Source organism: Vicugna pacos, chromosome 9 (genome assembly GCF_048564905.1).
Source record: "Vicugna pacos chromosome 9, VicPac4, whole genome shotgun sequence".
NCBI lineage: Eukaryota > Metazoa > Chordata > Mammalia > Artiodactyla > Camelidae > Vicugna > Vicugna pacos.
The window spans coordinates 15,506,437-15,525,239 of record NC_132995.1 but is presented as its reverse complement, the minus strand read 5'-3'; the positions used below and the strand labels follow the sequence as shown (position 1 = coordinate 15,525,239).

At 46.1% G+C, this 18,803-nt stretch overlaps 1 protein-coding gene and 1 long non-coding RNA gene across 3 annotated transcripts in view; one reads left to right on the top strand and one right to left on the bottom strand.

Moving 5' to 3' along the window:
- Positions 1-17,228, bottom strand: part of LOC140698431 (uncharacterized) — a 42,174-nt gene extending 24,946 nt beyond the window's left edge. The window contains exon 1 of the long non-coding RNA XR_012076218.1: positions 17,138-17,228. This is a non-coding gene — a long non-coding RNA (uncharacterized lncRNA). The remainder of the gene's footprint in view (positions 1-17,137) is intronic.
- On the top strand, positions 1,251-9,302 carry LOC102532330 (free fatty acid receptor 2). 2 transcript variants are annotated; one of them, XM_072968796.1, is made up of 4 exons: positions 2,359-3,384; positions 4,035-4,040; positions 8,611-8,620; positions 9,292-9,302. In XM_072968796.1, the coding sequence occupies exon 1, from the start codon at positions 2,373-2,375 to the stop codon at positions 3,366-3,368; it is 996 nt and encodes a 331-aa protein (XP_072824897.1). In that variant the 5' UTR covers positions 2,359-2,372; the 3' UTR covers positions 3,369-3,384; positions 4,035-4,040; positions 8,611-8,620; positions 9,292-9,302. The 2 variants fall into 2 exon arrangements, with proteins under 2 accessions (XP_072824898.1, XP_072824897.1); XM_072968797.1 differs by lacking the exons at positions 4,035-4,040; positions 8,611-8,620; positions 9,292-9,302 and adding an exon at positions 1,251-1,369 and having other exon boundaries at positions 2,366-3,381.
- Positions 17,229-18,803: the final 1,575 nt, after the last annotated feature.

Here is an 18,803-nt window from a genome sequence, read left to right as displayed (position 1 = left end):
GTTCCCCGGTTAATCTGGGAAGTACAGCTGTATGCTGGGGGAAGGAAACAAATGAAAAGATAGAACTCTTCAGTTCTAAAGGAGAGTAGAGCTGAAAAGAAAGAAAATCTAAATATTAAGATACCCAGACCCTGGGACTCTAGGCTACAAAACGAATGGCTGATTGACTGAATGAATGAATGAATGAAGAAGCAAACAGTATGGGAATAAGTGTAATAAGTGTAAGTCCCAGGAAAAGAGCGAAGAGTCTCTGAGTGGGGATCAGGCCCCAGATGGCAAAACTGAGGCCCATTCCCCAGGTCAAGAGGAAAACATGTTCTGACTGTCTTTGTTTCTTCAAGTGTGTGTTTCAAGAAAGGACTCTGAGGAGCTTCTAACCTGGAGCAACACAGGTCAGAGAGGGAGAGATTGTGAGAAAAGGACGAGGATGGCTCAGGAAGAGGGAATGCACGGGGGAAGGAAGTGCAGCCGAGCACCGTTTGCCTGCAAAGAGCCACACAGGCGCTGAGACCCAGGAGGCCTTTTCTCAAGTCAGATGGCACGTCTGGATATTCAGCCTCTGGACAGTCTACCAAGTGGCTCACTCTCTATGAAGCTGTCCAACAGGATTGGGAGGAGGGACCACTGGCACGGGCACTAAAGCACCCGCACGGCTTTACATGTACTATCTCAGGGACTCGTCACAGAAATCCTGGGGTGTAAGTATTCTCATCCTCACTTGACTGAAAAGGAAACTAAAGTTCAGAAAATTGATCTGCCCTGAGGTCACAATGAAGGGACTTGGATCTGAGCCACATCTGAGTGACTCTAAATCCTGTGCTATTTCTACCACCACGAGACACAGGCTAGGAGAAAGCAATCTGCTTCAACTGGAAGGGCAAAAGAAACTCGTTAAAGTCAGAGGGCAGGAAACTATACAGAAAGGGGAAAGCTGAAGAATAAAATGAAGTAGAAAATCCTTTCTGAGAGTGAGTAGAACTTACAGAAAAAATCACCTAGAAAAGAGAAGATGAGATGATCTGACTTGAGAAATGGGAAAAATGCCTGGGATTGAAAAAAACACTCAGGAACTAAGGGCAGAAAACCTGGGTTTGGAAATCAGAATGAGCATCTCTAAGGGGAGAATAAAGATGCCAGAGCCCTTTCCTTTGGGTTTGAGAGGAGACAGCGCTCAGTTACTGACCTTCCTCTCCCAGGTCATGTGACTTGGGCTTGTATAAAAGCTTTCTGCCAGCCAGGTTCCTTACAAGTTTTTCCTGTGTGAAATGGGCAGTAGCAGTGGCTAAAGCTCTGTTCCTCTTTTCCAGGAGCTTTCAGACTTTCCTTCAGGACAAATCCCAAGGAGCCATCTATCCGGAACAAAGACAAGGCAAGGCTGCTAGCTTAGTGCTTGCGCTCTGGGAAGTGATGCCGGGATCAGAACTGGAGGGGAAATGTTGGGGGGAGCTGGAGGAAGTCTGCTGGAAACCAAATGCAAAGATCATATCCACAGACAGAGCCAGCGGGGGCAAGGAAACGCGGACCAGCCCCTAAGCCTGGAGAGAGGATGGAGGGGCCTGACTGTGTGTGGGCAGCGAGGGTCACAAACCAAGTGGAAACCAAGTTACCCCATTAAGAAGAATTCCTCTGTTTATTGTCAAAACACCAGGCTCAGGAGCCAGTTACCACCTGTGTTCTTCTCTGAACATTCTCTGGAGTCTTTTGGGGGACCAGCCCCAAAGGACCGTGTTTCACTAGGCTCCCCTTTTCAATACAGCCCCAGGGTCAGTACTGGACAGGGGAGGCAAAGGTGGAGGAGCGCCTTCGTTCCGCAAAAGGAGAGGAAAGCAGGTAGGGAGATGGGCTGGGGGCTGGGCACCTGCTTCCTGGGCGGGCAGCGGGGTCCTGAGGAGAAACCAGCGCAGGGTGGCCCGGCCTGGGTTTTCACAGCCTGAGTTCTCCTGAGAGGCGTCTTACAGCTCCCTCCTCGCTGTGGTGAGGCTTGCCTTTTCTCTCTGCAGGTCTCTGACTGAGGAAACGGCTTAAGAAAGTTCGAAACGGAAAACAGTAACTTCCTGTGTCTGTGAGGAGAGGAGAGAGGCTGGGAAAACCGGAGGGGGAATTCCCTTGGGAAGCCAAGGGTTGGTCTCCCCAGAGACACAGGATGGCAAATGTAATAACCACTGCTTAATATCCCGCCCCAGGCAAAGTCAATAATTGCTCTGGGCAGTTCTGGCAGGTGGTGTGAGCAAGCAGTAGTAACAGCAGAAAGCCATGACCTGGGGAAAGGACAGCGCCTGGGAGGATGTCCGCAGACTGACCCAGAGGAGGGTCTGCAGACTGTGCGTGGGGCCTCCTGACCCTGCCCTCTCTCACCCTCTTCCAGAACAGTCATGCCCAACTTGCACAACTCCTTGATCCTCGCAGCCTATATCGTCATCTTCTTCATCGGTCTCCCTGCCAACCTCCTGGCCCTGCGGGCCTTCGTGGGGCGGGTCCGCCAGCCTAACCCTGCCCCCATCCACATCCTCCTGCTCAGCCTGACGCTGGCGGACCTCCTGCTGCTGCTGCTGCTGCCCTTTAAGATCATCGAGGCGGCATCTGACTTCCGCTGGTATCTGCCCAAGCTGGTCTGCGCCCTCATGGGCTTCGGCTTCTACAGCAGCACCTACTGCAGCACGTGGCTCCTGGCGGGCATCAGCCTGGAGCGCTACCTGGGAGTGGCCTTCCCCGTGCGGTACAAGCTGTCCCGCCGGCCCCTGTACGGGGTCATTGCTGTGCTGGTCGCCTGGACCTTGTCGTTTGGTCACTGCACCGTCGTGATCATCGTTCAGTACTTGAACTCAACCCAGAGGGCCACAGATGTGAGCGAGACTACCTGCTATGTGAACTTCACCCGAGAGCAGCTGCGCCTGGTGCTTCCTGTGCGGCTGGAGCTGTGCCTCGTCCTCTTCTTCATCCCCATGGTGGTCACCATCTTCTGCTACTGGCGCTTTGTGTGGATCATGCTCACCCAGCCCCATGTGGGGACCCAGAGGCGGCGCCGAGCGGTGGGGCTGGCTGTCGTTTCGCTCCTTAATTTCCTGGTGTGCTTCGGGCCCTATAACATCTCCCACCTGGTGGGGTTTCACATGAAGGAAAGCCCCAAATGGCGGGCGGAAGCTGTGGTATTCAGTTCCCTCAATGCCGGTCTGGACCCCCTGCTTTTCTATTTCTCTTCTTCGGTCGTGCGCAGGACCTTTGGGAAAGGGCTGCAGGCACTGCGGCATCAGGGCTCCTCCCTGCTGGGACGCAGAGGCAGGCAGACAGCAGAGGTGGCGGTGGCGAATGGGGACAGGGCTGTGAGTCAAGCAGAAGGAGGGCCAAGTTCTGACTTCACCACGGACTAGGGATGTCCCTGGATGAGTTGAGCAGGCCGGAAGAGGGAGAGCGTGAGGGTTCCTGTCTCAGATTCAGGAATCCTCAGACCCAATCCGATGCTGGGACTGTCAAAATCTGTCTCACTGGTTTGGTATCCCTTCCTGTCTGAATTTTCCTTCCCAAAGGAACACAGCTCCAAGACTAAAGAAGAAAATGGTTGGGCCTAGAAGCACTATCAGACCAGAGTTTCAGAAGCAATGTAGGTAATACGAATTCAGTCATTGTGAGGTGGTCAGGAGCTGAAGGAGAGAGTCCTAACGCAATCTCTTGCTAAACACCACCCACACACTGGCCTAGCTGTTGGGGCTGGAAAGAAGCCAACGGGAAAGAGATGGAAGAGAAATAGAAAAGGAGGTCAAAGAAGATGTAGGAAGGTTGTGAACCAAGGGGACTAGGAGGGAGGACTGGGGCTCAGACCTCTAATGATCTAGGTGTGGACGGTGTCCATCTGACCCGCTGCTTTGTAAGTATGATCCAGTCGTCACCGTGTGTGTGTGTTTTGTCACCCCCATTAATCTGGGAGCCACCTGAGGTCTGGGTCTTATCTTCTCCCTCCATGGTGCCACCCACAGGTCAGAATCCAGCCTGGCACCCATCAGTTAGAGGCCATCACTGACTAGCACAGGAAAAGACAGTCTGGGGTGGCAGATTGAAAATAAAGAGTATAAAACACTGAAGAGAGTGTCCACAATTTTTGTAACATTTTTGCAAGCAAAAGGAGGGCAAAAATGGGATAGAGAACCAGACCCTGCAGCAAAGGGAGAGGACGGTGCATCTGAAACCACAGAAATATGTTAAGATAAAGACGTGGAGTAAGTGAGTCATGGAGTAAGTACTGATGGACTCCTGTTTAGACTGATGAATAGAGATTGGACTCAGAAAGAGGATGAGGTGAGTCCTGGCTCAAAGCTATCAATGTATCACAGGGACTTAAAACATTTTACCCTCCCACTTAGAAACCTGCAGAGTTTTCCTATCATCAAAAGTTTTCCTCCCAAGAACTCAAATCGTATCATCTCATTGCCAGCTTTGTATCCTCTCTTCCTTCCCAGTTCCACTTGCCTAACTCATTTCTCCGCAGTAAGCACCCCTAGACCGCGTTCTCTACTTAATAGGCCCTCCAGCACCTACCCTAGTGGTTTGCACCAGAGGCTACACATCAGAATATCACACAAACGTATAAAAATAATACAGATGGCCACCCTAACCCTACTGACTTGGAATCTCTGAGGGTGCCGCCCAGCAGACGAGCTTTAAAAAGCAGCCCACGTGATTATGCTAGGCAGCTGAGGTCAGGAATCACCAGCCTAGTTCAGGGGCCCGATCTGTCCAAGAAATTATTCTTCAGAGACCTTCCCTACTTTTAAGTCCCCCTCACCTAAACCCCACATGGCTCCATCTTCCGATTGCTTACTTTTTCCCCTCTTGCAAAACCACACTCAATAGTCACTTTCTCCAGAAAGGCTTCCTTTCTTACTCCCACTCAACTGAGAGCTCATTTTCTGTTTCCCTTCCTCAAAACAACACCGGACTGGTGTCTTAAGAGCACTGAGTTCAGTGTTGATTACTAACTGGATGACCTTGAGCAAGTCACAACCTCCAGCCTCCGTTTCCAAACCATAATAATGAGGATACTGCATGCCTCTCAGGGTTATTCTGAGAAGTCAAATGAGACTGCGTAGATTAAATTGTTGGGAAATTACAGTGGTATTTAGCTCTAAGATATCAACCCATCTGAACACAGACGTACTCCCACTTAAAAGAAACGTAGTAAGCAGAAATTTTAAATAATGGAAATACCATATTAGATGGTCAACTACATAGGATGGTTTGACAGTAATGTATAAAAAAAAATCTGTGATTTTCAGCTGACTGTGAGCTTCCTATGCATCTGTGATATATTACACCTTCCCCCCCAAAAAGCTGATTTGATTTTGGTGGGGGCATTAAAAGAAACAGAGTGCAAACAAGCTGATGATAATCTCACTGTGCTGGGGATAAGCAGCAGCATGCCGAGCGCTAAGCAGCACATTTGTAAAAAGGACGTGAACTTAAAAAGAATCAAGCCCCTAAATTGACCAAATGTTTTGGAGATTTAAAACCTAATAATAATAATTATAACAATAACAATACACATTAAGTGCCAGGCACTGTTCTAGGGAAGAAGCCTGAGACAATTAAGGGCACTTTCCAAGGTCAATAGTGCGAGGGAGTTTGAATCCAGGTCTTCCGGATTCCAAAGTGCCTGCTTTTTTCACTGGCATATAAGAAGCCAGTAAGAGAAGGCTGAACACATGGCTGGAACAAGATAAGGTTCATTTTATAGAAGACGCGTTCTCTGCAGCCCCAAAGAGAAGAACAGGGACCATGGGCCAAAGCAGCAGGGGGTTCCATCTTCAACAGCCAGGGCTCAGCAAGGTAATCACTCCCGGTCTCCAGGAATATTGAGGTAGAAGATACAAAACACTCAACTTGGGACGTGGAGGAAGCTCACGCATCTGATTAGGGCTGAACCAGTGAACTGCCAGACCCCTTCCAACTCGGAGAGTCCCACCATTTTAGGGACCAGGTTGTGCCTGCTCAAAAGTGCAAGAAAACTTCCAGACCTGGTCTGAGACTTTCAGGGTGAAGCTTTAGTTACTCACCAACAAGTATTTGATCTTCATCAAGTCACTTTCTTTACTGGGAAATTAGTAATTCACTTGCTCAACAAACAGGTATTGGTTTTTATCTACTTATCTGCTAAAAGCCAGATACTTTCCTAGGCGCTGAGGATGCAGATTGTATGAGAGACAAGGTACCTGCCCTCCTGGGACTTCCATTCTAGTGGGGAAAAAATCGTTAATAAACAAGTAAACAAACAACAAGGTAATTTCAGAATGTGGACCAAAATAGGGATACGGAAGAAAGCATAAAGAGGGGTTGAGAAGTTTTAGAAGATTCTCCTGAGGCAATGGTGGTCAGCTGAGATCTGAACAATGAGAAAGAGTTGCATACAAATGCCCAAGGGAAAAGCATTCTAGAAACAGGAACCACTGGTGCAAAAGCCCTGGAGGAGGGAGAAAACCTGAGCATCTCAGGGGCAGAGAGGCGGCCAGTGTGGTGCTAGAGCAGCGGTCTGCAAACTCATACATGTATTAGGATCACATGGAGGATTTGCTGAAGCACAGATTGCAGTCTTCCCTCCGAACAGTTTCAGAATCAATAGGTCTGGCACAGGACCCAAGAGTTTGTATTTCCAACAATCCCAGGGGATACCGATGCTGGTGGTTCAGGGGTCGCACTTTGAGAACCACTGGGCTGGAAAACTGTGAATGGGAAGAGAGTGAAAGAAGAAGTCAAGGAAGTCGGCAGGGACCGGACCATGCAAAGTGTTTTACGCCCCAAAGAGAAGAATGAATTTATCCCAAGAGCTTCTGAAGCCATTTGAGGATTTTACGCAGGAGAGTGAAATAATCTGATTTCCATTTTAGGATGATCACTCTGGTATCTGTGCCCACCACTAAAGGGAGATGGTTGTTAGGATCAAGGAGATAATATGCACAGCAGAGTTAAGAGCCATAAAGTAAGGAGCAAACACGGAGGGTTTTCATCAGGCTGGTAGCTCCCTGAAAGTGGGGGCTATTTCTTCTTTCATTAGAACTGGCCGACCAAGAACCAAATAGCCAGGAGGGGGCCTTATAAGTTACCATGCATCTATTTGATAAATAGATGTCCCCAGTGTGTGCCGGCAATGTTTAACAAACAGTTCTTGGGATGGGGGTTCGGGGGCTGAGGGCAGAGGGTAGCACAGGTCCTGACCTGCAGCACCTGCCAACTTCGATGGCATACATCCCCCTCCAGGGTCAGTTTCTATCCATGTGAAGACCCTGAACATGGGTTTGGCCAGCCATGCTAATAAACCACACTTCTAAGCGAGCTCAAGCACATCGCTGGAGGCACCTCCCAGCACACAGGCACAACCAGCAGGCGGATCACAACCTACCTGAGAAAACTTTCTCTCTCCCTGGCTACATATAGTTCAGGGCTCTGGCACAGGACTTTTGACACTGAATAAACACGAGCTAAATGTGGCTGGCTGGGCCTGACCCAAGAGGATCTGGGTGGCTGCTTAGATTGTGGGACTCCTCTGAATCCCCTGCAGGATGACAGATGGGTAAACAGAAATATTAGTGCCTGGTTAATGAGTAACACAGACAGCAGCCCAGAGCCGCTACCAGGAAACAGGGGTGGAGGGAGCTGGCTGAGGCTGCCCCCGGGGTGGGGGTGGGGGGCCACCATCAGGAAATGAGAACCCTGCATTGCCTATTTCACTTCCCCTTTCTGGAAAAGATGCTGGTGTGCCCCTTCCTCAGAAATTCTCATCTGATGACACAGCCTGAGCTCCCATGCAGTGTGGTTTTGTGGGGGACACTGTGGTCGGAGAAGGCAGGCATGGGTGGGCCTGGAGAGAGGGGCTGAAGGCAAACACGTGGCCGAGATTTCAACTCCACTCCCTTTAACTTTCCTGCCCCCTCCCTCCAGGTTTCTGTTAGTTCTCTCTCCTTCTCTCTCCCTCCCTCTCTGTCTTTTTTTCAGCTTTCTCTACCTCCTGTGGTTAAATACTTCTGCCCCATTTTTTTCCATTTCATTTGTTTCTCTGATCACAGGAAATGACATTTCTCATCTACAAGTTGCACATTCAACCAGGAAATTGGGCCAAAGATCTCTAAGCCCTCAGACACTGTAGTCCAGTAACCCACTTGGTAAAGTTTCGAGCGTCTGATGAGGCAGAAGATGTGAGGTGGTGGAGGTGGGGAGCCAACAACGGCTGCGGTCAACTGTCCACCAGCAGCTTACCCAAGGAGGGACTGGCCACGGCTCTAGTCTAACCTCAGGCTCCCTCTCCCCAAACATTGTCCCCTGCCATCTGTTGCCCAAGCTACACTGGCCTCAAGGAAACAGTGTTAGGAAAGTAAATATACTACTCCCAAAGCTAGATGTTTTAAATAAAAAGCCCATACTCGTGTACAGCAGTCTAGAATTTCTGAAATGCCATGGCAGACATTAGATCATCATACGTAGGCATTCATTCATCCACAAAGCTCTGTGCAGGCCTACTATGTGTCAGGTCCTGCTCTAGGTGCTACAGACACAGCTGCGAACAAGGACAAGACCCCTGCTCTCACGCCGTCCAAGTTCCAGTGGGAGAGGCAGACAGGGAGAAAATAGACACTCTGGGGTGGTGCTAAGGGCTGTCAGTAAGACAGAGTCAGGGGCAGGCAATGACCTTGAGCAATGGATGAGTGGCTTGGGAAGGCTGCTTGAAGGTGACATTTGAGATGCAAATGTCCGGAATGACAAGAAGGAATCATGCAAGCCAAGAATGGAGGCAGGGAACAAGAGTCCGAGCAAAGGGTTCAAGGCAAGCGCAAGGCTTGAACAAGTTGAATTTGCACAAGGAACTGAAAGGCCAGGGTGACTGGGGCTGAGTGATGGTGGAGAGACAGGCAAGGGTCGGATCATAGGGGGCCTCGAGGTTTGTGATTGGAGGCACAGCACAAATCTTTCCCCTGCTTAACAACAAGGGCAACTGAGGCTCAGAGATGTCAAGTGACCGTGTGTCAGTCTTCATAAAGACGGTCTTCTGACCCCTGGACCCTGGTGTGGACTACAGACTCCCTCTCAAAACTCTCTCTCTCTCTCAATCGGTTACCTGGTTGTGGAAGAGAAAGGAGGGCAGGAAACGTGATTCATGCAAAGTGCACTTGTTCACTACAGAACGCTGGGGAGGGAGGTGACTGACTGCTGAGATTCCAAGGAAAGGAAGGATGCAGAAGTGGTACAAGACACCTGAGCGCCGAGGGCAGAGTGGAGAGAAGCCCGGGGGGAGAGCTGGGTTCTGGGAAGCAGTGGTGGCTGGGGAGAGGCCGGGGCGGGAGGCCGAGGAGGTCACCAGGAGCAGCCTCATGCCGCCTGGAACAGAGATGGAGGCATGACAACAGAATCGTGGAACTCTGGCGAATCTTCGAAAGCCTCCAGCCGGAAGATTCTCATCCCTGGCTGTACTTCAGAGCCACCTGAGGAGTGTCTAAAAATTTCAGTGCATTTGGGCACTTTTTTTGGGTTACAGCTCCCAGCTGCTTGGGAAGCCTGGAGGGTTGAGGATCACCGTGTCTAGACTAGGCTGGACTAACCAGAAGGGTTTCCACGGAGTCAGTGGGCCGTAGTAACTGGGCCTGAATCTTGGCTTCTTACGCTATGCAACTCAACTTCTCCGTGCTTTAATTTAAAAAAAAAAGGGAGAGACTTCTTCATGTTATTATGAGGATTAAGTGAGTTTAATATTATTGTACATACAAACACTTAGAATAGCATCGAGCACTCTGCAGATGTTTATACATAGTGATCTTTTAAAATTTTATTTTTCTGCCTAGAAGCCTCCCAGTGCTTCTCATGCAAGGCTCTCAGAATAAATCTTGAGGCCCTCCCGTGGCCAGCAAGGCTCTGCATGATCTGACATTGGTCCATTTGCCAAAGCTCATCTCTCTCTTCCCCCGCGCCCCATCCTCCTCACTTCATTCTTCCTCTGTGCTCTCAACACCTTGCTCTTGCCTGCAGATCCTCTGCACTTGCTGTTCCCCTTTCCTGGAGGCCCTCCTTCCCAAGATTTTCACATGGCTGAGTCCCCATCCTTCAGGCTGCCTGTGACTTAAATTTCATTTGCTCCCAGGGCTTTCTCCTCAGTCTGGTCCAAAATTGCCTCCCTCTGGAACACTCACTCATATCCTGAGTTACAGACTTTCCTGCATTGATCACTCTCCGGTATCATCTTACTTGCAATTTTTATAAAAGAGATACATGCATGAGGTTGAATGAGTCAGATGGTTTGCTGTGAAAAACAGCATCCCTCACCCTCTTGTCCCATCAGCTCATTTACCCCTTCCTGTAGGAAACTTTCACCTCTTTTCAACTAAATATTTATCCCTCATGTCTGTACGGAACTTACTTATTTCACTTTACTTTCTCGTTTTTTTCAATTATCAGGTTTTATCTGTTAATTTCTCCCTGTGGCTCTCTCTAATACATAAGTACGTGTGCGCCCTTCCCACTCTGTATCATGATAATATAATTACATCTTAGTGGTGTCAGAACAATACTCAATGTTTACAGTACTGTGACTATGTAAAGAATGGAGCTCTACGGCAAACAATGATTTTTTAATATCCTGCACAACTTTCCCCTCTCCCAGAATTAATAATTGTCTTATTTTTCATTTTCTTAGTTTTTGACATACTTATCACTGATTCCACCCAAACTCTTTGCCAATTGTCTTATCTCCTCTCAAGACGTTCAGAGTTAACAGGAGGAGATTCCATCTTCTTGAAGAGATCTCTCCTGGAACTTTCTGCTCCAGTCTGAACTGGTGGTGGTTTATGCCAGGTGTATAGCTGACCCCTGGATGTTTTTAAATTGAGAATGCTTTTTGCTTCTCTGCTCTTGCATCTCTTTCTTGGTTTATGTCCTCTAACAACTTCTCTAGAAAGTAAATGTTTTGAGACTCTGCTTGTCAGAAAATGTCTTTATTCTACCTTCATGCTTATTAATTGATAAGGGTTAGGTGTGGAATTCTAGATTGGAAATCATTTTTCTTCAGAATTTTCAAGGCACTGCCATACTGCTGTCTGGCTTCCAGTCTTGCTGAAAGTTCCCAAGACCTTCTGATTCCTGATTCCTTGATGATGGCCCATCTTCCCCTCACTGGAGGCTTGTAAGGTCCTTCAGCTTTCTCACAAGCATTCCAAAATTTCATCTGCTGCACAAGGCACTTGGACTCTTTCAATCTGCACAATAATATCTTTAAATTTGGGGAAATTCTCTTAAAACATTTTGTGATTATTTCCCTTTGGTTTCTCTTTTCTCTCTTTCTGAGACTCCTATTATTTGGGGGATCCTGGACCTCCTAGACTGGCCCACGAAATTTCCCTTCTTTCCCACATGCCATTTGTGCTACTTTCTGTGAGATTTCCTCAGGTTTATCTGCCAGCCCTTCTGTTTCATTTTTCCTTTTTGCTATCACGTTTCATATCCAAGTACTCTCTTTTATTCTTGACCTTATTTCATGGTTGTGATATCCACTTGGATTTCTTTGAGGAATTTTCATCTCCTTGCTCCCAGTTGCCTTTTTTTGGTATTGGTCTCTATCCTTTATGTCAGAAGTTGTCATTGGATATCTGGTAAAACTTGGTTGTCTGCTCATCTTAAAGAGAAGGAAGGAGACTTTTCCTGAGATATATAAAAAAGTAAATAAAAATAACATGACATGATGTCTAGGGTTTGATTTAAAGGCAGAAAAGGAAAAAAAAAAGAATGGAATATGGCAAAATCTCCATAAATGTTGAATCTGGGTGATGGACAAGATTCTACTGTTGTATTTCCCCTGCTTTTAATCATACTTGAAAATATTCACAATAAAAATGTGGTTGCTGGCAGAGTTAAGTTCCTTGAGGGTTTTTGGACTGAGGGCTTCAGTTCCTTGCTGGCTGTGGGCTGGAGGCCTCCCTCAGTCCCTTAGCATGTGGGCCTTTCCATAGGGCAGCTGGCTTCCACCAGAGCAAGCAAGCAAGAAAGCAAGAAAGGACAAGATGGGAGATAGTCTCTTTATAAACCTAATCTTCAAAGTGACCTTTCATCTTTTTTGCTGAGCCCATTTTCAAAGGGAGAGTGAGTTACACGAGAATACAAGGAGGTGGGATCACTGGGGCCATCTTGGAGACTACCTTCCATAGGTACTGAACCATGAACGGAAGCTGTGAGCACACATATTAGGCTTCATCATAGGGTGATTCAGCGGGTCATCTAGTTGGGGAACCTCCAATGTCAATACTTACGGTGTTTCTTCTTGGACTGGTCAAATTTCCCAGAGAAGACTCTTCTAATCTTCTGCCTTGAGGGTGAAAGTTGGACTGCCAGAAATGTATGAGTCAAATGGAAAAGACAGCTAGGGGAGGAGGGTCTCAACATACAGCATTCCTTTAATCTCTGATTTACATTATGTTGCTTCCTCTTCCAACTGCATCTGGTAGCCCACATTTGAAAGATCCTTTGTGTTCTCCTCTTCCAAGAATAAAACTCCAGTCTTTTCCTGGATGAGGGGGGAGTAGCTTCACATCAGGAAACTGCGGAAGAGATCTGGGGGTTCTTTTCAAATAAACTTTCAACTATCTTCCTTATGTCAGCTTGCCCTTCACCCCCATTTCCAGAGGCACCTGTTGCCTCTAGCTGGTGAGCCTTCTGTGGGCTCTGCAGCAGAAACTTGGTTGAGTCTTGGCTTTTCTTACTACTGGCTTGGGATTCAACTTTCATAGGCCTGCCAAGTCAGTGACCAGTTAGCACTTATTTATCTGCTTTCCAACTTCCAAAATCTTGGCACGATTGCATCCTCTTTTCCACTCCCTGCCTTTATGGGTCTAGTGCCTTTCAAAAAGATCTCTTTACTGTCACATACACTGTGATTTCAGGAGGGAGGCAAAGGAGACACGGGTATTCAATCTACCATCATTGGCCTCAAGTATTTCTTCTTTGTTATTGTTATTTGTTTACTTGTTTATTGCCCGTTTTCCCTTCTTGAATGTGAGTTCCAAGATTACTTGTCTGTTTTGTTCAGCTAAGCGTCCCCAGCACCCAGAACCATTCTTGACACAGGTGGGTGTTCAACAAATGACTGGATCAATTTGTTGGAGAAGGAAACTTGCTACTCATACTCAACAAGCTGGTGGCAGACCCAGGTCTCTTGACTTTCCATCTTGTATTCTTCTTGGCACAGCTGGGTAGCATGTGAGTGATTTTGCTGACTAACGATACCTAACAGGTTATAAAGTGCTCTACAAGTTACAGAGTGGTTTCAGAATCTTATCGCATTTAATCCTGACAAGAGCCATGGACAAGATAGGAAACAGATTATTATTATTATTATTATTGCCCTAATATAGTTATGAGCCTTGCCAAGAACTGTCCTCTGCCAAAGAAATCACCAACCTTGTTCCTGACCTTTCATCCCCTGCTGCTGTCATTTATCTGGCCCCTCCCATCACTTCCACTGCAAATTAGACTTTTAAGGTTTGTCGCCTTTCAAGGAAATGGTCCTCAAGAACACAAGATGAGCTCTCTCATAAAGAAGAAAAAGAGGTGCAGAGTACAGATGTGGTTAAATAATCCAAGGATCTTTGGGCAAAGAGGATGTCTGAGTTTTGTGACATGCTTAGAACAGAAAAAGAAGAAAAGCAGAACTGTTTGAATTAGTAAAGCATAGAGAAAAGGTTGGTAGTAGGAGGGTGCTTAGATCCCAGAAGGAGAAGGAATAGGTCCCAGAATGAAAGAGCAGCATTATGTGTATGGTGAGAGAGAGGTGGGATGAAAATAACCATCTATCATAAACAGCAGACTCTCAAAGAAAAAAAAAAAGAATGGAGTAGGGAGGGGATGAAAAGAAAAAAACTACTATAATCATAAAGCCAGTTACAAAATACTCTAGACTGGCATCAAGATCTCGGGATCTAAGACAAGATCGGTCTCGGGACAGTCTGAACTCTGCTTGAGGCTCCCCAGTGAAAAGCAGAAGGAGGGAATGTGGCCACCTTGTGGGAAACAAGATGCAAGATGCAACCTCAGAAGTCCCAAGGGCACAGGTCACAGAAGTGCAAGACTGCAAGGGCCCCACACTTTCCTTGTGCCACTCGCTGTCCTCTCTTGTAGTCTGCCTGCCACCTCCTGGGGAGATAAGGTTATTACCTGCCTCCAAAGCCTGGGAGACCCAGACACAACAGAAGCTGTGGTCTCTGTTGCTCACGTGCAGCTAAGGCATCTCTGAAGCAGAAATTTAGGGATGAGGAGTTGACAAGGGGTCCATGTCCTTAACCTTGCCTCAAATCAAGATGAGCTTTGGTGTGGGAAGAGGCTCAAGACATCCTACTAAGCTACAGAAACAGATGCAAGATCAATTGTATGGTGATAGATGGTAACTAGACCTTTGCTGGTGATCACTCTGTAGTGTACACAGATGTCAAATTATAATGATATACACCTGAAATTTACATACTGGTATATATCAATTTGCCTCAATACAAAAAGAGAAAACTTAAAAACTTGAAACTTTTTAAAGTGTAAAAAAAAAACAAAGAAAATTGCAGAAGAGCATAAAGGAAAAAAACATAGGAATTATAACCTTCTAAAGTGTTAATAAAAAAAAGGAAAGAAAAAACAGTTGCAGAAAAGCATAAAGAAAACAGCATGCCCATTACATTAAAATAAGTATATATAATAAAAGCAGCTAAGTGTCCTGAGATCTTCATATATGCAGTCACAGTGCTGCACACATTATTCAGCAACTCCTTTGTTCCCTTCTTGAAGTTTTATTTTATTTTTTTAATTGAAGTCTAGTCGATTTACAATGTTAAGTTTCTGATGTACTGCATAGTGATTCAGTTATACATATATATATTCTTTTTCATATTCTTTTTCATTATAGGCTATTATGAAGTTTTTTTATTTTATTGCAGTATAGTCAGTTTGCAATGTCATTTTCTGGTGTACAGCATAATGTTTCAGTCATACATATACATACATATATTCATTTTCATATTCTTTTTCATTACAGGTTACTACAAGGTATTGAATATAGTTCCCTGTGCTCGGCAGTAGGATCTTGTTGTTTATCGATTTTATGCATAGCCATTAGTAGCTGAAAATCCTGAACTCCCAATTTATCCCTCCTCACCCTCTCCCCACATTGGGAACCGTAAGTTAGTCTCCTATGCCTGTGACTCTGTTTCTGTTTTGTAAACAAGTTCTTTTGCATCATTTTTTTTTTTAGATTCCACATATGAGTGATATCATATGGTATTTTTCTTTCTCTTTCTGGTTTACTTCACTTAGTATGACAATCTCAGGTCCATCAATGTTTCAGCAACTCTTTACCAGCAGTACTGTTATGACTTTTCTTTTTACAAAAAGGGAAATTGAGACTTGGGTTGACTGTTAAATAACTTGCCCAATACCTCACAGCAATAAAGCGGCAGGGGTAGGACTAGAACCTGTGCTGCGCTGGAGCCTGAGCTCCCAGCCACTACCTTATACTGCATCCCTAAGAAGGACGTAACACACATGCACACAATGGGCGTCTGTGAAATTCAGAAGGGCTATGCAACAGTCCATAGTGGTTATTTAGGGAGTTATGGGAAAGAGTGGTAGGTCAGCTTTTATCAGCTGCTTTACAAAATCCTTTACTGTCTGCATCTTCCCAAGGAACACATATTATTTCATAATAAAAATATAAAGACTTATTGTAAGTAATAATTCTGCTCCCCAGACACACGCACACACACACACACAGAAGAAAATTCTAATTACTCTAACATTTAGGCCCTGTTTACTGAGCAATTACTATGCACTATGCCGAGTGCTAAGCACACTGAATCCTCACAACATCGTCTGGAGGGAGGATATTATCATTAGCCCCCTTTACAGAAGAGGGACCTGAAGCTCAGAGATGTGAATTGCCTTGCCGAGGTCACATAAACAATGCAGGGACTCAACCCAGGTTTGACTGGTTTCAGAGTCCATGCTTTTATCTACTTCAGTACACTAGTCACGCAGGAATGATCACGATGATAATAACAGCAATTTGAGTGCTTAATGCGTGCCAGATCTGTGCTTTTCATGCATGATCTCATCAAATCTCCATGGCAACCCCCATTTTACAGATAAGAAAACTGAGGCCCTGCAGAGAGTAAGTCACTTATTTTTCTCAGGGTCACCCAGCAGAATTGGGACCAGAATTCAAATCAACATACACGGCACTGGCATCTACCCACCTGCTCAGACCAAAAACTCAGTGGTTATCCCTGGCTCCTTCCTTTCCCTTTTTTTCCTCTCCATGTCTATCTAATCCATTGGGTCCAGATGGTTCCAGTTTCCAAGATATATGCTCACATCTCACTAACCAGCTACTGCAGCACCAGCGGAAGGCACTGCCATCTCTCATCTGAGTCACTGAGAAAGACTCCTCACTGATCGCCATCTTCCATTCCTGCCTCTCAGCCCCCATCCCATCCCAAGTGATTTTTCACATCTCTTGCTAAATATCCCCTCATGCAGCCTTTTTCAGGGTCTGGGGAGAGAATTAAGCCCTGCAGAGAATGGCATGAGTGAATGTTTTCTCAATTTCCCTAAGGATGATACTGGCTAATACCATTCTCTGTCTAATACAATAGGAGATGACCTAATTCATGACATGCAATGGATGCCTTAGAGTGATAGGGCTTAATTCTCTGCAAGAATGGGGTGGAGACAGCTGCAAAAGTTTCCCATCACACTTCAGCTATCCATGACCACAGTCCACTAGGCCCTTGTGACCTGCAGACACCACACCTCCACCTCTGCAGGCTCATTTCCTATTGCCGTGTCCCTGAGCACAAGAGTTCTTTTTCATTCCTCCATTACAGAAGCCTCATTCCTACTTCAAGGCTTCTGAAGTCTGTTCCCTCTGCCTGGAGCTCCTGCCCCTAGGCCTTTCAGGGCCAGTTCCTTCTGTTAGTCATTCCGGTCTCAGATCACGTGCTACCAGCTCAGACAGACCCTCTCTGACACCTTAAGTAACTGAGACACTGCCAGTTCCCGCTGTTCCGTTGCCCCCGTTTTGTTTCCTTCATAGCAGGTATTTACCATGATCTGAAAGTGCCTTCTTTCTGAGTTCACTTACCTATTGTGTGTCTCCCCAGTTAGAGCTGAGAATCACACAGGGCAGTTCTATTTTTTTTTCACCGCTGCATCCTCCATAACCAGCAGAAAACTTTTTAAGGGGAAGCAATCTGTAAAAATGTGTTTAGAGAATTTATCAGATATTTACTATGTGTCAGTCACTGGGCTAAGAGCTTTGCAATGTATCTTTCTATCAACCCAGCTCTGTCCAATGGAAATACAATGTAGGCCATTTTCAATTTTTTAATAGTCACATTAGAAGTAAAAAGAAACAGACGAAATTAATTATGTATTTCACCTAAGCCAACATGTTTAAAGTATATTATCTCAACATTTAATTGATTTTAAAAGAAAAGTTTTACTTTTTTCTTCTAGTCCTCTTTCATCCCTCTACTCCACCTTCTGGGCTCTGAAGAGCTCAGCGCTGCCTCAAAATTTGGGGATTCTCAAGCCCCCACCTCAGGACGGAGCCTCAACGTCCCTCAAACTATGTCTCACCTTTCTCATCTTTTCTGCACCTCTCTCAGTGCGCATGTGCCCTTTAGGGCCTGCCTGGAGAGAAACGGGGAGGTGGTCCTCGAGCGAGGCGTGAAAATGCCTTCCGGTGCAGATGCTCAAACAAAACAGGAGCGTTCAGGCGTCAGCAGCGCACTCCGGGGCCAGCCTCCATCTTAACCGGAAGTGGGTAGGGAGGAGCCGAGCAAGGGGCGCCAGACCACAGAGCATGCGCGCAGGGTAGCTCTAAACCGGAAGTGCGTATGGAAAGAAGAGAAGCGGCTGCGCAGTCTTTGAGGTCTGTGATGTCGGTCCATGCAAAAAGCCAAAGGGCTGAGATTCCCAAATCTTGAAGCTTGGCATCCCGCCCAGGCTATGGAGCTGGGGCAGCCAGGAGTTAGCGTTGGTGTTTGAAGCCAAGTTGGAACTGGAAATTGACTTCTCCACTGAGGATAATAAGAACTGCAAGTCTGATGGGAACAACCTAAATGTCCATGGACAGATGACTGGATAAAGAAGTTGTGGTATATTTATACAATGGAACACTACTCAGCCATGAAAAATGATAAAATAATGCCATTTGTAGCAACATGGATGGCCCTAGAGAACGTCATTCTAAGTGAAGTAAGCCAGAAAGAGAAAGAAATATACCATATGAGATCACTCATATGTGGAATCTAAAAAAAAAAAAAGACAAATGAACATATATAAAACAGAAACAGACTCACAGGCATAGAATACAGGCTTGTGGTTGCCAGGGGGAGGGGGATGGAAATTGGGAGTTCGAAATTTGCAGATACTGACTGGTATATATAAAATAGATAAATAAGTTTATACTGTATAGCACAGAGAAATATGTTCAGTATCTTGTAGTAGCTTACGGTGAAAAGGAATATGAAAATGAATATATGTATATTTAGGTATGACTGAAGCACTGTGCTGTACCCCAGAAATTGAGACAACATTGTAAACTGACTATACTTCAATTAAAAAAAAACATACACACGTGGTTAAGGACAATAACAACAACAAAAAAAGAACTGCAAATCTGGGCCTCAAGGGGAGGAAGGTTTATTCCTGGGCAGGGTCTTTGCACAGAGCAAGCTAGGGACAGCTTTTCTGACGTCAGAAGAAACCTTGGGAGGTTTCTTTGAGGCATATTGAGAAATGAA

Bases quoted from the DNA above. Each gene is read 5' to 3' on its own strand.
- LOC102532330 (XM_072968796.1), top strand. From the start codon at position 2,373: ATGCCCAACTTGCACAACTCCTTGATCCTCGCAGCCTATATCGTCATC.